Here is a 17,622-nt window from a genome sequence, read left to right on the forward strand (position 1 = left end):
AGTTGTGCTTGTGTGAATGTCTGTTTGTTTCCTACTCAGAAGAAGGTCTTTTGACCAAAAGCTGAAATGTATAACAGTCTTCTTGTTGTGTCGATCTGTGTGTCTGTCAATGTCTTGTTTATATGGTGAGTAGCAATTACCTGTTTCATAATACTGCTGCTATCCCATTCCAGATTTTCCATTGTTTAGTTTTGCTCTTTATTATTATTGTAGTTATTATTTTATCCCTGAATATTATTCTTTTTGAAGGGATAAATGAAAAAAATTATGTGTCATGTTTAAGAGTTCCAGAGCCTTTGGCATTAATTTAGGAATTCAAGCTGTCTCCTGTGTACTCAATAGGCACACAGTATTTGCAAAAAAATATTAAAATCATATTCAACAACTGTCATACCGCTCCTATTGTTGTTGTTGTGGTCTTCAGTCCCGAGACTGGTTTGATGCAGCTCTCCATGCTAGTCTATCCTGTGCAAGCTTCTTCATCTCCCAGTACCTACTGCAACCTACATCCTTCTGAATCTGCTTAGTGTTATAACCTTTAATCTCCAATATTGCATGGATATTCAAACACTCTCACTAAGGAACAATAGCTGGTTACATGATAGCAACTCAGTATCTCATATTCGACTGCCGTGCCATGACCTGCGGCCGGCACCGTTCGTAGCTAGGTGGCGCTCCCGCGCTCAGCCGAGTTGCGGAGCGCCTCTATCGCCGTTTGCGCGTACTGTCGTGTTGGTACAATTAAATGTCGTGGCACTGTGACAATACTTTTCCTCCCTTGAAAAAAAAACTCACTTCCTTGGAGGCATGGACAGTGCGGAGACATCCGTGGCCTCTTGTGAGGCCCAGAGAAGATCCCGCGGAGAGACACGAGAGTATGGTCGAAAATGTCCAGGAAGGAAGCTCGTGCGTGGAACGTGACTCCTGGATGAGATGATGGGTGAAAACTCCAGAGCAGCATCCATAGGTGTCATGGGCCTGGAGGTGTGCCCCAGCGAGATGGGTCCCGGAGAAGGCAGCGTCGCGACTGGGGCCGGTTCCAGCGTACTCTGAAGTGGTAGCGACGTCAGCTGCATCAACACGTACAGTAGATCGGCAGCAGCAACAAGACTGGCTTCTCGGGCTGGTGGAGGTGAAGGAAGGGGAAGTGGCACCGGCGTGGCCACCACTCATGGGCGCATCTGGCCATAATGGCGAACAACCGTGCCATCGTCCGTACGTATTTCACAAAGCCGGCGGCCCCAAAGAGCCTTGACCACCCTTGGAATCCATTGAGGGCGAGATCCATACCCTCGTGCCCACACATCGGCGCCCACCGAGTATTTTCCCGCACTTGGGGACACAGCACAAGGCCTGACAGGGTGAAGCAGGTGCAGTAGAGTGTGCGGTTGGCGGCCATGCAAGAGTTCAGCAGGGCTGCGATCACCCAGAGGCGTGAAGCGATAAGAACTCAGAAATTACAGCAGAGCATCATCTGTGGAAAAATCACTAAGGAATTTTTTCATCTGGCTTTTGAAAGTGCGGACAAGGTGCTCGACCTCCCCATTTGATTGCGAATGGAAGGGCGGTGCTGTAACATGATGAATCCTTTGTCCGGTACAAAAATCACGGAAGGCCTGTGAAGAGAACTGAGGGCCATTGTCTGTGACGATCGTGGATGGAAGACCTTCTAGTGCAAAGATTTTGGACAAAGCCAGCATCGTCGCCACAGTGGTGGTCGACGGATATCGAACAACAAACAGAAACTTCGAGAAGGCGTCAATCAACAGTAGCCAATAAGTACCGAGGAAGGGGCCGGCTAAGTCAGCGTGCACCCATTCCCATGGCTGTGCCGGATCAGGCCACGGAGAGGGCATTGTACGAGGTGCAGCCAGTTGTTGAGCATCTCCGAATCAATACCGGGCCAATAAACGTGCCTGCGGGCCAGGGACTTAGTCCGAGAAATACCCCAATGGCCTTCATGCAACAATTTGAGAACATCTTTGCGAAGAGAGGCTGGCACCACGACCCGTGGAGATGCACCACCCATGGCCAGAAGAACAACACCATCACGAACAGACAGACAAAGGCACAAGGCATGGTAGTTGCGAAGGGGATCCGATGCCATGCCCTTGGTCTGTCCAGCCAACCCCGTTGAACAAAACCAATCACCTGACGCAGGACCGGGTCCCACGCAGTAGCCGACGCGACCTGCGAACCTGTAAGTGGAAAACCCTTGACCACACGGCGTTCTTCCTCATCAATGTGGAAGCAGAGTAGTTCATCATGATTGAAAACCGGGTCGGGGCCCATCGACAATCGCGACAATGCGTCAGCATTGGCGTGCTGGGCCGTGGGGCAATAGTGAATCACATAGTGAAAACGAGACAAGTATAAGAACCAACGTTGCAGGTGGTGAGCTGCCTTATCCGGAAGCGATGCTGCTGGGCTGAACAGAGAGTCGGTGATGAGGTGAAACTTAGAACCATACAAAAAAACGCTGAACTTTTTTAGAGCATAAATGATAGCGAGCGCCTCCTTTTCGATTTGAGAGTAACGCCGTTGTGCATCGTTGAGGGTCTTGGAAGCATAGGCGATGGGTCATTCTGACCCATCCTCATACCGATCGGCGAGAACAGCCCCTAGGCCATACTGTGACACGTCAGTCGCCAGAACCAAGTGCTGACCCGGACAAAATGTGGCAAGACAAGGCGCCGACTGCAAATGAGCCTTCATGTGGACAAAAGCCTGCTCACACTCTTCGGACCAACAGAAAGGGACGTTTTTGCATAACAGCTGTTGCAGAGGATGAGCTACCGCCGCCGCGGATGGAATGAATTTGTGATAATAAGCAATCTTGCCTAGCAGCGCCTGAAGTTCTTTGACCGTAGACGGCCGGGGTAGAGCGTTAATGGCCGCAACGTGCTGACTTAGAGGACGTATACCCTCAAGGGACAATTGGAAACCAAGATACACAATGGAGGGTTGGAAGAACTGTGACTTCTCCAGATTGCACCTCAACCCAGCCGAATGCAAAACCCGAAACAGTGAAAGCAAATTGCAAAGGTGATCCTCAGTGGAGGCCCCCGTGACAACAGTGTCATCCAGATAGTTCATGCAGCCGGGAATGGAAGCTGTGAGCTGTTCAAAAACCGATGAAAAATGGCCGGCGCGCTAGCGACACCAAATGGTAACCTTTGATACAACCCACAAGGAGTGTTGATGACGAGAAATTCCTTGGAAGAAGCATCCAATGGCAACTGATGGTACGCCTCCGATAAGTCAAGTCTGGAAAAGAACTGTCCCCCAGCGAGCTTAGTAAAGAGCTCTTCAGGACAAGGAAGAGGATAAGTGTCAATGAGGCTTTGAGCGTTGACAGTGGCTTTAAAATCACCATACAATTGCAGACTCCCATTTGGTTTAGCAACCACCATTCGCTGGAGGTAACAGGAAGGAGAATCCCTGAAGCTGTTAACCTGTCTATCTCAGTCTTGACACGTGCACGCAACGCCACCAGAATAGGGCATGCTCGGGAAAACTTAGGGCGAGCTGTAGGTTTAAGAGTAATGTGGGCTTCAAAATCCTTGACACAACCCAGTCCAGCAGAGAACACTGACGACAATTCAGAACACAATCCATCCAGCTGCTGATACGGAATATCCGCAGATATGAGGTGCACACCATCATCAATGCAGAACCCAAACAACTGGAAAGAACCGAACAGGTTTTCAGTGCCCGCATGATCCACCACATAAAACATGAGGGGTCTAACAACAGACTTGTAGGCAGTGGAAGCATCAAACTGGCCAATGATAGGAATTTTCTGTTTATTATAAGTTCTCAGATTTCGCGTAACTGGAGAGAAAGGAGGGAAGCCCAACTCCAAATACGTGCAAGAATTAATGAGAGTCACTGCAGAGTCAGTGTCCACTTGCATGCGGATGTCTTTATCCAGAACACGAACAGTAACAAATAACTTATTTGCTTGAGAAAGCTCTCAGTTAACATCCATTTCCGATGCCTCGTCCTCGTCGACGAGAACTTTAGGGGACTGACACACAGAAGCAATGTGGCCTCTTTTTCTACATTTGGAACACGCGGCCCTGTCATGCTGTACGAAACAACGTGGACAAGAAGGAAGTGCGGAACAAACCTGCTTCTGTGGTTGCTGTTTTCGCTGCGAGCGTTGCAGCCCAACGCGACGTTGTTTACATGAGTGAACCGCCACCACATCTTCATTCTCCTGTGAAACAGGCAAATTGTCCGTGTCGAAAGTGGACTGTACAGCGCCTACATCACACCATGCGTCTATTTGCACGCCAGCAGCGTGAGACACTTCAAAGGATCGAGCGATGCTTAGAACTTCCGACAACGACGGGTTTGGCAGTTGTAGGGCACGTTGCCAAACTTCTTTATCAGGAGCAAGCCGTAGAATAGCATCCCTAACCTCTGAATCAGCATAAGACTCATGATGAGTGTCCGTGACAAACATTTTGTGCTCAGACCGTGTAGTTCCGCCGCCCAAGCCCAGTAAGATTGATGGGGCTGTTTATGACACCGGCAGAATGCTACGTGGGCGGCAATGATGTGGGTGTTTTTGAGGTAATAGTTAGACAATAAGTCACATATTTCTTGGAAGGACAGAGAGGCAGGTTCCCGCAGAGGGGCTAACTGAGATAGCAGCTGATAGATCCGTGAGGAAATCCAAGATAGAAATAACGACTTACACATAGGAGCGTCGACAAAAGCCAAGAAGTGTTGCCGCAAATGCTTCTCATAATCCTCCCAGTCTTCAGCGGCCTCGTCGTAAGGAGGGAATGGAGGCGGAGTAGAGGAAGACAGACGATGAGTAAGCGACGTCGACAACGCCTGAATCGCAGCCGTCAGCTGTGTTTGTTGAGCCGTCAGCTGCGTTTGTTGTGCCTGAATAGCAGCCATCAGCTGTGTTTGTTGTTCAATGAGCGCTTGCATAATCTGTTCCATGTCTGCCCCGTCACGAACACACAAATCCACAGCGCAGTGAAAATATCCCATCCTCGTCGCCAAAAAGTGTTATAACCTTTAATCACCAATATTGCGTGGATATTCAAACATTCTCACTTAGGAACAATAGCTGGTTACATGATATCAACTCAGTATCTCGTATTCGACTGCCATGCCATGACCTGCGGCCAGCGCCGTTTGTTGCTAGGTGGCGCTCCCGCGCTGAGCCGAGTTGCTGAGCACCTCTATCGCCGTTTGCGCGTACTGTCGTGCCGGCACTATTAAATGTCGTGGCACTGTCATAACACTTAGTGTATTCATCTCTTGGTCTCCCTCTATGATTTTTACACTCCACGCTGCCCTCCAATGTCAAATTTGTGATCCCTTGATGCTTCTGAACATGTCCTACCAATCGGTCCCTTCTTCTTGTCAAGTCGTGCCACAAGTTTCTCTTCCCTCCAATTCTATTCAATACCTCCTCATTAGTTATGTGATCTACCCATCTTATCTTTAGCATTCTTCTGTAGCACCACATTTCAAAAGCTGCTGTTCTTTTTTTTTGTCTAAACTATTTATCATCCATGTTTCACTTCCATACATAGCTACACTCCATACAAATACTTTCAGAAACGACTTCCTGACACTTAAATCTATACTCAATATTAACAAATATCTCTTCTTCAGAAACGCTTTCCTTGCCATTGCCAGTCTACATTATATTTCCGCTCTACTTCGACCATCAGTTATTTTGCTCCCCAAAAAAGCAAAATTCTTTTACTACTTTAAGTAATCTAATTCCCTCAGCATCACCCGAGTTAATTCGACTACATTCCATTATTCTTGTTTTGCTTTTGTTGATGTTCATCTTATACCCTCCTTTCAAGACACTGTCCATTCCATTCAACTGCTCTTCCAAGTCCTTTGCTGTCTCTGACAGAATTACAATGTCACTGGCGAACCTCAAAGTTTTTATTTCTTCTCCATGGATTTTAATACCTACTCCAAATTTTTCTTTTGTTTCCTTCACTGCTTGCTCAATATACAGATTGAATAACATCAGGGAGAGACTACAACCCTATCTCACTCCCTTCCCAACCACTGCTTACGTTCCTATTAATTTATGATAAAGTTTACTTTTATCTTCTGAACAGTTAATTTTCATTATCACAAGAAATGAAGAATTTTCTAGCTTAGAGCTGAATAGGCCAGCAGATGATGACTTGGCAGCTACTGTGTAGGATAAATCAATAAAGGCAGCCCATCTTTTTTTTGTAAAAGTAAGTGGAGGAGCATGCTTTGATATATGTAGCTGACTGACCTGGTAACGGCTGTTCTCTGACCACGACAGGAGAATTGTGAAATTCCAGAACATAGTTGTATGATTAGGTCTCAGAAACTTAAAGCTGTGAAAGAAAATCATAAATTCACTTCATATTATTGTAACTAGTTTGCAGTTACTTCATCAATTATGTACTCATGTAGTTCATGTGATTTCTACTTTAAGAAACTTCAGTACAACACAATTTTTATCTTTGACTTTCTCTTCTTGAGATGTAAAAATGACAATGTTGCCACTCAGGTAAGGATTGTCATTAGCTTTAGTGCAAACAAGGCATGAATATCCTGCAGAAAACCAACATGTTTCACATCAGTAAGATAATTGTATATTGATTTATTTAACCAAAATCTATGTAACTGTAAATACCTACAGGAATAAAACAAGTTTAATAAAGAGTGTGTCTCATTAATTCACCCATTTGTGGAAAAGCAGATTGGCTTTAAAATGCTTTAAAAGCGCAGTTTATTGATTTGCTATCTCTTTCTTTTCAGTTCCTGGCTCACCAGCTGCCATTAAGGCAATTTCACTGACTTCTGACTCTATACTTGTTTCATGGTTACCTCCTGAGAATGCAAATGGAATTATTACATATTACACTGTCTATTTTAAAGGAAGACATCATGTAACAAAGGTTTGTTGTAATGATATTCTATGTAAAATAAGATTCTAATTAAACCACCTCTTGGTACTGGTGTTCTCATTGCATCACTTATTCATTGTAATGTATTTATTTATTTGTCTTTGGAGACCCCATTACAGTCTCTGACATCCTGATTTCCATAACATCAGTGGAAAATAATAATTCCCCCCCCCCCCCCCCCTCTCTCTCTCTCTCTCTCTCTCTCTCTCTCTCTCTCTCTCTCTCTCTCTCTCACACACACACACACACACACACACACACACACACACACACACACACACACACAGCAAAGGGACACATTCCCACTTTCCTCCACCATCCACTCCATCTTTCGAATGATTCAATAACCTCTGTCCATATGAGCTACACTAATTATCAACAGGCACCTCCATTTAAATAGCTGTCATCCCTCTCACACTGAAAAGTCTCTCCCATACAGACTGGACACGTGAGGAGGGCACATAAAGCAATCCTTTTTCTCAATAGTTTTCTCAAAAAATAACATCACCTTCCCTCCAGGGATTCCCTCTTCAGTTCCCAAAGCATCTCTGTAACACTTATGTTTTGTTCAAAGCTAACAGTAAGAATTCTTGCAGCCTGCCTCTAAATTGCTTCTATGTCTTCCTTTAATCCGAGATGGTACATATCCCAAACACTCAAGCAGTACTCAGGAACAAGAATGGGTTGAACCAGTGTCCTATATGTGATCTCCTTTACAGGTGAACCATTCTTTCCTAAAATCTTCCCAATAAACCGAAGTTGACCGTTTGGCTTCCCTACCACAGTTTTCGCATGCTCGTTCCATCTCATATCACTTTGCAACATCATGCCCAGATATTTAAATGACTTGACCATGTTTAGCAGGACACTAGTAATACTGTACCTGAACATTACAGGTTTGTTCTTCCTACTCATCTACAATAACTTGCTTTTTTCCACATTTAGGGCTAGCTGCCATTCATCACACCAATTAGAAACTTTGTCTAAGTATTCTTGTACCTTCCTACAGTCATTGAACTTCAACACCTAACTGTACACCATGGCATCATCAACAAACAACTGCAGATTTCTGCCCATCTTGTCCACCAAATCATATATATATATAAAACAACAGCAGTCCTGTCACACATCCCTGGGGCTCTCACTATCAATGACACCCGTCTCTGATGAACACTCACCATTGAGGAAAACATACTAAGTTCTATTATTTAAGAAGACTCTGAGCCAATCAGATATCTGTGACCTTATTGCTATATGCTTGTAACTTTTTAACAGCATGCAATAGGGCGCCATGTTAAATGCTTTCCAGAAATCTGCCTATTGTCCTTTATCCAATTTGCAGTACATCATGTGAGGAATGGGATAACCAAGTTTTGCACAAGCAATGCTTTCTAAAACCATTCTGATTCATGGACATAAGCCTCTCAGTCTCAAGAAAGTTTATTACATTCAAACTCAGAGTACCTTCAAGGATTCTGCACCAAACAGAAGTTAGGGATATTGGTCTCTAATTTTGCAGGTCTGTTCTTTTACTTTTCTTATATACTGGAGTCACCTGCATTTTTTTCCAGTTGCTTTGGACATTTTGCTGTGTGAGAGATTTACAATATATGCAAGCTAGATAAGGGGCCAATGCTGTTGCTTACTCTTTGTAAAATAGAACTGGGATTCTATCCAAGCTGGTGATTTATTTGCTTTCAAATCTTTCAGTTGTTTCTCTACACCAGTGATGTTTATTACTTTGTCATCATCTGTCTGATGGTCAAATGATGGTATGTTTGTATGATTCTCCTGTGTGAATGATTTCTTGACTGGGAAATTTAAAACTTCGACTTTCGTTTTGATCTTCAACTGCCACACGAGACTGGTAAACAAGGGACTGACAGGAAGCCTTAGATTGGCTTAGCGATTTTACATAACACCAGAATTTTCTTGGGTTCTCTGCCAGATCTTTTGCTAAGGATGATGGTAATTGTTGTATGCTTTTTGCATAGTTCTTTTCAAAGATGCACGAGTCTCCTCCAAACTTCACTTGTCATCATTTGTGCATTCCCTTTTGAACCAAGAGTACAACAGTCTTTGCTTCCTCAGCATCCTCCGAATTTTGTTATTAAGCCATGGTGGGTATGTCCCGCCCTTTATCCACTTACTACGCACTTAACTCTCCAGAACACGACAATTTACAATCTGCTTAAACATTGCCCATAATTCCTCTACATCCATGTTACTGGAACTAAGTGATGCCAATTCACTGTTTAAGTGAGATGTCAGTAACTGCTTATCTGCTCTATACAGCAGAAACTCTCTCCTAGCCCTTGTGACTGATTTATTAACTTTTGTAATCAGAGTTGCTATAATGACATCATGGTTGCTAATACCCGTTTCTATAATGACAATGTCAATAAGGTCAGGACTATTTACAGCTACAAGGTCTAAGGTATTTCCATTACATGTGGGATGTTGAGCTAGCTAGTCAAAACAGTGTTCACAAGTATTCCGCATGACTGTCTGTCTGTACCCCCAGCAATGAATCCATAGACATCTTGTTAGGTTAAAGTCACTTCCAACAAGTATTGCGTGATCTGGGTCTTTATGCACTATCGACCATAGACTTTCTTTTAATGACTATAGAACTGTCACAGCAGAATTGGATGGCCAGTAAAAACATACAACAATTAGCTTGGTTTCACATACTTCTTTTATGTGTGACCAGATGACTTCACTGTCACACTCAACTTTGACTTCAAAACAGACCATATTTTTGTCAACTGCAATGAACACTCTCTTTCTTATGGTCTCTAATCTGTCTTTGTGATATACGTCTCTAATCTGTCTTTGTGATATACGTTCCATGACTCTCAGAGCTTCCCTCCTCGGGTTACAGCCAGCTTTCACACCCCAAAAATAATTTGAGCATGAGGACTTTCCTGGAGGGCTGTAAATTTGGGAAATTTATTACAAATACTTTGACAATTTACGGATAAAATTATGACAGCTGAAGTGTCTTTATTCTGAATGCTGTTTGATTTCCCTTGCTGTGTATCAGCTGGTGGTTGTTCATCAGAACACCTTAAACTACTGCCTAACCTAAAAAAAAAAAACATCATGAGCACTCCACAAGTACTCTGCCACCCGAATAGCTGCTTCCTTTGTGTAGTGCGCTACTGACCTATGAAGGGGAGTTCTACAAATCCCCAAACAATAATACAGGTCTAGAAATCAACAGTGAGGACCATCAAAAGAGTCAACAAAGCCTTTGGTTGAGGCCTTCCACTCGGATCCAAACCAAAGGACCCCAATCGACTCTGGGAACAATGCTGCAAATTGTGAGCTCTGTTTGCACCCCACTACCCACCAGCTACCTGTACCTGTTATCCACAGGTCCTTTCCAGTTACCTTTCGTATACCTCAGTTTGTTTGGCCATCTCCTAAGACTGCCCTCTAAGAACTTTGAACACACACACCATAATTCCACAGTATTTCAATATCTGTCCTCCATGTATGCTGATCATTCCTGACAGTTTTCTTGAACCTGAGTCTGTTTTTCATGGTTACTAAATCACTAAATTATATTTTGGGCTAGGTAGCCTGTAGAATCTAATACCTGTTTTTGGAAACTCTGTCTTATCATGATGTACTCTATCTGGTACATTCCTTTTTGATGGCTCCTCCTACTGTGATTTTTCAACAGAGTATTTACTATTACGAGCTGAAATTTACTGTAGAACTCAAGAAGTCTTTCTTCTTTCTTGTTCCTATTGCAGAACCTGTGTTACCCCATTAGTCTGCTTTCTATTCGTTTCCTTACTTTTGTTTTACTGATAACTGGGCAGATCACTGCTGTGAAGTACCTAGAGTTTGCAAATAAAGACTTGCACTAAGTCAGTGGTCAAAAATGCAGTAGAGAGTGGCTGTTACAACTGCAAGAAACATGAGTCCAAACCGTAGCCTCCAGGACTTGTTCCTCTCCAGGCAATGGGACTTCACTTGAAAACTGGTTGCCACTATAAAAAAGCCCTTGTTTTTAAATGTAGTTGCATGAGTAGGAATGAAATAGTCATGTGTTCATTAATGTTAACAGTAATCTTGTATACATTTCCAATAAACTGACTAGTTCCACATCATTTTGATAAAAGTATCATTCAAATGATCTATGGAATTGTAACTAACTAACTAACACAACTGGGGAAAATGGTTCATTCCCCATAGACTCTCCACTGCTTAAAGGCTATGTCTTGGCTTAGTAAGCCTGCAGTGTGGGCAGAGATGATAACCATGCCTCGCAGAATGTTGAGGTGAGGAGCTCTGGCAAGTAGTGAGTGGAAGCCTGGGAGGCAGCAGTGTGGACCTTTACCAGATGGGAGGCTTAGTTGGCAGTGGTGGGAAACTTGGTTGTTTATATGGATCCTGATGAGGACATAACATCCCTTAGCTGTTGTGAATAGTGGTGACTGGGATGATACACAAGGTGCTCTGGGCAACCACTTGACACATTTGATGTCCTCAGTGACAAGTGAAGACATCTTCAGTCCACTCCAGTATTGATTGTATGTAAGAGATCAAGAATAGTAAGGGCATGACTGGGCATGCTGGGTTATGTGCAGAAGACCAAAAACAATACGATGCCTGTGCCAATACATCATCATGGCTGCGTTATGGTTGCATACCGAAATTGATCTGTATGAGGTGAGGAAGCTTATCAGGGCTTCCTCAGAGGTTGCCATTGTTATCATCTTGTTCATTTGAGCCTTAACATCCTGACTCTGGTGCAAGATAAAAATTAGTAATGTTAGAAGTATTATGCTGTTACTTTGGCAAAAGAAATGGAACTCGCCTGTTGTCAACTGTGAGCTATTTTCAGATATGGTTTCAAACACTCTTTCCAAGACATAGATCATATCTGGTGCCCATATTTTAGTTGCTGATGTCACTGATATGAGCAAGGTTTCATGAATGACTGGGCGTCAGCTGTGAAGAGAAATGTCACACTCTTTTTGAAAGCTGAACCAAATATTTGTTGTTAATGTCAATGTTCCACAACATGCATTGAAACAGAGTTCCAAATCAAAGTTGAGGTCCAGAATTGTGTGGTAAAAGCTGTAGTCTAGAATCCGCATAATGAAGGCTCCAGTATTGAGAAACAAACAGCCAGTCAACCTGTCAGGCAGATTCTCTTTCCTTTTCTGAAGAGCATCCTCCTCTAACCTGTGTTCTATAGCCCCATATTCAAAGAACTGAAGGTAGTGCTGTGCGCCACACAAATAATATCACTGTCCCTCTCCAAATTCACCTCCATGGTGTTGGAGTCGCAGGATATTGGACCTGCTACAGTGTTCAAATCCCCCTCCCGCATGACTATGAGATTTCCACCTCCCTTTATATACTGTGTTACCCATTCAGTCCTCTCATTTACTTCCTCTGTTTTTCCATCTCCTGCTAGCGAGATTGACATATACACTGGAACTATATTTGTGCTGTTGGTTTTGTTTAAGTTCTGATGAAAATCATCCTATTACTCTGCTGTCAACAGTATCTCAGTCTTTGTGAGCTTTCCTGTTCACAGAGAGTCCTGCTTCCATTACATTATTTATTGATGCAGTTGATAATACACTAAATTTATCTGACCTTCATCTACTTTTCATTTCATGTCATCGACCCCTGCTACATCAAGATTCAGCAGCTGGCTTTTGACTTGTGATCTTCAGTTGATGTTTGTTTCTAATTTTTTCAGACGTTTCACCAACATGGTTTTCAGCAGAGTAAGTATGATTCCTTATATCTTTAGTCTCACGACTCTATAGGTGAAGATTTTTTACTAAAAATCTATACAGTGGTATGGATCAAACACAATACACAGGCCTTTTAAGATTAGTAGTCGAAGACATTATTCCTAGACCAGTCCATTCTTTCTTCACATACATTAAAGTTATGTCAGAATCAACATTTTCCTCACAGGTATAAGAAACATGCCGAAGCAAATGCCAAATACTTTATGACATCCCAGTTATCTGGACACACTCTTGCAGGCTCTCCCTGCCCCCTCTCTTGCTCCCTCTCCCTTCTCTTCCAGTGCTGAAAGAGAAGGGAAATTTTTCCATCCCTATATTAGAGACATTCTGGAATGGTAGTTGCTCTCCAGATATTTGCTGTCTTTGTGCAGATTAAATTTTCATCAACGTAAAACCTTAGGAAAAAATTAAATTTGCTCTACAAATGAGTTTAATTATTTTATGAATTATCACTGGAGCTTTGGCTCACAATCACATCAGCTGATGAAATATAAATTAACTATAATCAGTTTATGAAATACAAATTGACTATAATAATGATGCTGATTCCTATCTTATCAATAATCATATGATTGAATTTAATACTTCTTGTGCTCTGTTTATAATATACACTCCAATATTTCTGAATTCCATTATTTACAGCCAATGAGTTTCAAGGTAGGACCTACAATAAACACTCATGAAGTTCGAGGTCTGAAGGAAACAGAGCAGTATGAATTCTGGGTGACAGCATCTACAATTGTGGGAGAAGGAGAAAGTGGAAGACCAGTCATCCAAACACCAAACTCAAAAGGTAGCAGAATTAGTTTTATTATTAATATAGCTAGATTCACATAAGTGCTATAATCAGCAATCATACAAGAAATTACTTGTACTCAAAAAACGTTTCTTCATACAGAAAGTATTAGTGATAACTAAGGGATTGGATATAAAGCACCTACCACACTTTAGTTACATTGAAAAGGATTTCGAAAAATGAAACTACAGTCAAACAATGATGACATAGTCTTTTATCAACCAGAAAACTGTGAACATTCCAACACATCCTCCCATCTGTAGATGAACAGTGTTATTAATAATTAAAAAATGTAGACACTTTCATAGTTAATATCTTGAACAAAATGATATATTGTTGCAATTTTGCATGTTAGTGTAGTCCATTGTTATCTCATAGGTTCTTGGTGTGAATTTTCCAGCAGATGACAATGCAGCAATGAATGAAGTTAAGAATGTTGTTTGAGTAATGCAAGGCAATATTGAAATAGGATGTATGTAAAGAAGGGTTTGGCTGACCAAAAGCATCAACTCCATCTTCCAGCACTACTGTGTTGCAACATTTTACAATGTCACCTCAAAAATCTGTGAAGCAGGTTCCATGCGAAAGCGGGGTAAGCCGATCAAGCATATGGCAAGTTCTGGAGATTACAAAGTGGAAAGTGCACGCTACAGATGAGGAAAACCTTGACTGAAGGCTGGGGTACTGAGAGGAGTGAAGGCATGCTTCGCGAGGATGAATAGTTTGCAGGGATGGTTATCTGGTCTGATGAGGTGCAGTTCAAAATGAATGGTACAGTAAACTGCCACAACTGCATGTATTGGGCTCCTGGAATGCTCATGTTCACTTTGACATACGTTTCTAATCTACTGGGTGTTATGTGTGGTGTGGTTTGTCATTGCGTGGTTTGATTGGATCACTCATCTTTGAAAGTAGCATCACAAATTAGGTTTATATTTTCATATCCTGCAAACGTCAATTTTACCTGCCATACTAAAGGTGTTTGGAAACGAAAGGTTTTACCTACAAAAAGATGGTGCTCTGCGTCACTACCACAGAGAGTCAGAACATACTTAGATGAAAATCTACCTGGATGATGGATATGTCGAAGAGGAGCTGTTGAGTACCCACCACAGTCTCCAGACCTTACACCTCTTGACTTCTACCTGTGGGAGACCTTTAAAAAAATGAAGTTTTTCGACAGAAGCCACCTACACTGAATGAGCTATGAGAAACCATTGAGCCATCCTGTGCAGGAATCACAAAGGCAACACTGACAGCCATAGTGATAATATCATACATTTTCAACATAAATACTATTGGATTAAACAAGACCACTCACCAAAAAGTAGAAGCATTGAGTTGTCAATAGGGATACACAAAAGAAAGAAAACTTGGTAGACTAACAGTGCCAATGTAATAGTTTAGCAGGTGGACTGGCTGTGGTGGGGGTAGTTTTTGAGAGGCTGGATAAAGGGAGAGGGAAGTGGGAGGCAGAGAGAGGGACTGGGGGTGGGTGGCTAGTGATTTGGAGGGAGACAGCCAGTTTGCCAGTTAGGAATGAGGGAGGGAGAGGTGGCGAATGCATGGGCTTGGCATATAATACACAAATGTTCAGGCTGGTGGGGAGTGGCACATGCTCAAAGCGATGTGATGACATGAATTGGGAGGGGGTGACAGGAAGGAGGAAGGGGAATCTTTGGGTCAGACCCTTCCTCCATCTGTTCCCCTTACCAATTCATGACCCCGTGTCACCTGCAGCAAGTGCTGCTCCCCATCTTCCCTTACATTTTCACAATTGCCTTTGTTATGCACACATTTTTTAGTTGCTGACCAATGTGATCAGTGCGTGATTTTTCAGACAAACTATAGCATATGTTGTGACTGTTATGACTGTGTTGCATGCTGTTCGTTCTACACATTACCCATCCATTGTATCACAGTTGTAACACCTTCCAGCAAGCAACTAATCACTATGTTTAACTGCTGAATCCACCAATCCCTCTTCACCTATTGCTCCCATCAGAATTTTATGTTTCCTCCTTTTTTCTCACATGACAATATCTTATGCATGATCAAATATACATGCACCATAAAACCATCGTATTTCTCCCAGGACATTTTCTTCTGTCCCTTTTACTCCCTGAACTCATGCTATATTACCCAGTTCCTCTTATAACAACCCAACATTTTCACTCACCCATTTCCCATTTTCTAATACCATACCTACAAAATGGACCACTGCTTCATCTTTCTGCACCAGTTCAGAGAAGTATCTGTTTCCCTGGTTAAAGCCCGGTCCCATATCATGTTCCTTAAATGCTGTCTAAAACATAGAACCCCCCTCATTAGCACCTCATAGCGCCCGACACTGCCTAGCTGACCTCTTCAATTTACCACATCCTCCAAAATTCCTTCCCAACACTGCACAAAACCCAGAACCAAAGCAAAGCCAAGACACTGTTGTTAACATTTCCACCACACACCCTTAGTCCCACAGAAGTTTTATTCCTATCCAAAGACATTACCTTCAGCCCTACACCCAAGTTTAACCATTCTGAGCTTGTCTAATTCCTACTCTCTTCCCTGTTCATGCCCTTATTGCTACTAATCCTCCAATCACAGCCAACCCAATCCCAACACTGAACCTTGCATCTCCCAGTTCATACCTAAAGTCAACTGTGACCTTCCCCCTCCCCCCCCCCTAACCCCCCCCCCCCCCCAACCTAACCACCCCTTGGTCATCTTCCAAGACTTTCTTACCTCCAACTAGACATCACCATCCTTCCCCAGCTCCCTTCATAGCAACACCAACCTTTCAGCAGAAGAAAGAACAGCCTCACACAGCCCTTAAGCACATCCACCATTACTAGGAATCACAGTGACTATCTGGCAGAAGTCCTCTACCAATTGTCTGACACCTCCACATATAAACTCTACCATAGTGATCCCATGCCAGAAGCCCAACATTGTCTCCAGTTGCTATGTGCTGCTGTTTTTGTGGCCTTCAGTCCAGAGACTGGTTTGATGCAGCTCTCCATGCTACTCTATCCTGTGCAAGCTTCTTCATCTCCCAGTACCTGCTGCAAACTACATCCTTCTGAATCTGTTTAGTGTACTCATCCCTTGATCTCCCTCTACGATTTTTACCCTCCATGTTGCCCTCCAATACTAAATTGGTGATCCCTTGATGCCTCAGAATATGCCCTACCAACCAATCCCTTCTTCTAGTCAAGATGTGAAACAAGTTTCTCTTCTCTCCAATTCTATTCAATACCTCCTCATTAGTTATGTGATCTACCCATCTAATCTTCAGCATTCTTCTGTAGCAGCAGATTTTGGAAGCTTCTGCACTCCTGGAAATTGAAATAAGAACACCGTGAATTCATTGTCCCAGGAAGGGGAAAACTTTATTGACACATTCCTGGGGTCAGATACATCACATGATCACACTGACAGAACCACAGACACATAGACACAGGCAACAGAGCATGCATAATGTCGGCACTAGTACAGTGTATATCCACCTTTCGCAGGAATGCAGGCTGCTATTCTCCCATGGAGACCATCGTAGAGATGCTGGATGTAGTCCTGTGGAACGGCTTGCCATGCCATTTCCACCTGGCGCCTCAGTTGGACCAGTGTTCGTGCTGGACGTGCAGACCGCGTGAGACGACGCTTCATCCAGTCCCAAACATGCTCAATGGGGGACAGATCCGGAGATCTTGCTGGCCAGGGTAGTTGACTTACACCTTCTAGAGCACATTGGGTGGCACGGGATACATGCGGACGTGCATTGTCCTGTTGGAACAGCAAGTTCCCTCGCCGGTCTAGGAATGGTAGAACGATGGGTTCGATGACGGTTTGGATGTACCGTGCACTATTCAGTGTCCCCTCGACGATCACCAGAGGTGTACGACGAGTGTAGGAGATCGCTCCCCACACCATGGTGCCGGGTGTTGGCCCTGTGTGCCTCGGTCGTATGCAGTCCTGATTGTGGCGCTCACCTGCACGGCGCCAAACACGCATAGGACCTTCATTGGCACCAAGGCAGAAGCGACTCTCATCGCTGAAGACGACACGTCTCCATTCGTCCCTCCATTCACGCCTGTCACGA

The 17,622-nt window shown here is 43.4% G+C and overlaps 1 protein-coding gene across 1 annotated transcript in view; it reads left to right on the top strand.

Annotated features, from left to right (window-relative positions):
- Positions 1–17,622, top strand: part of LOC126297439 (Down syndrome cell adhesion molecule-like protein Dscam2) — a 384,987-nt gene that overhangs the window by 255,087 nt on the left and 112,278 nt on the right. The window contains exons 23-24 of the mRNA XM_049988328.1: positions 6,793–6,932; positions 13,373–13,523. Of these exons, the coding sequence (XP_049844285.1) occupies positions 6,793–6,932; positions 13,373–13,523 (291 nt within the window). The remainder of the gene's footprint in view (positions 1–6,792; positions 6,933–13,372; positions 13,524–17,622) is intronic.

Source organism: Schistocerca gregaria, chromosome 1, assembly GCF_023897955.1.
Source record: "Schistocerca gregaria isolate iqSchGreg1 chromosome 1, iqSchGreg1.2, whole genome shotgun sequence".
Classification (NCBI taxonomy): domain Eukaryota; kingdom Metazoa; phylum Arthropoda; class Insecta; order Orthoptera; family Acrididae; genus Schistocerca; species Schistocerca gregaria.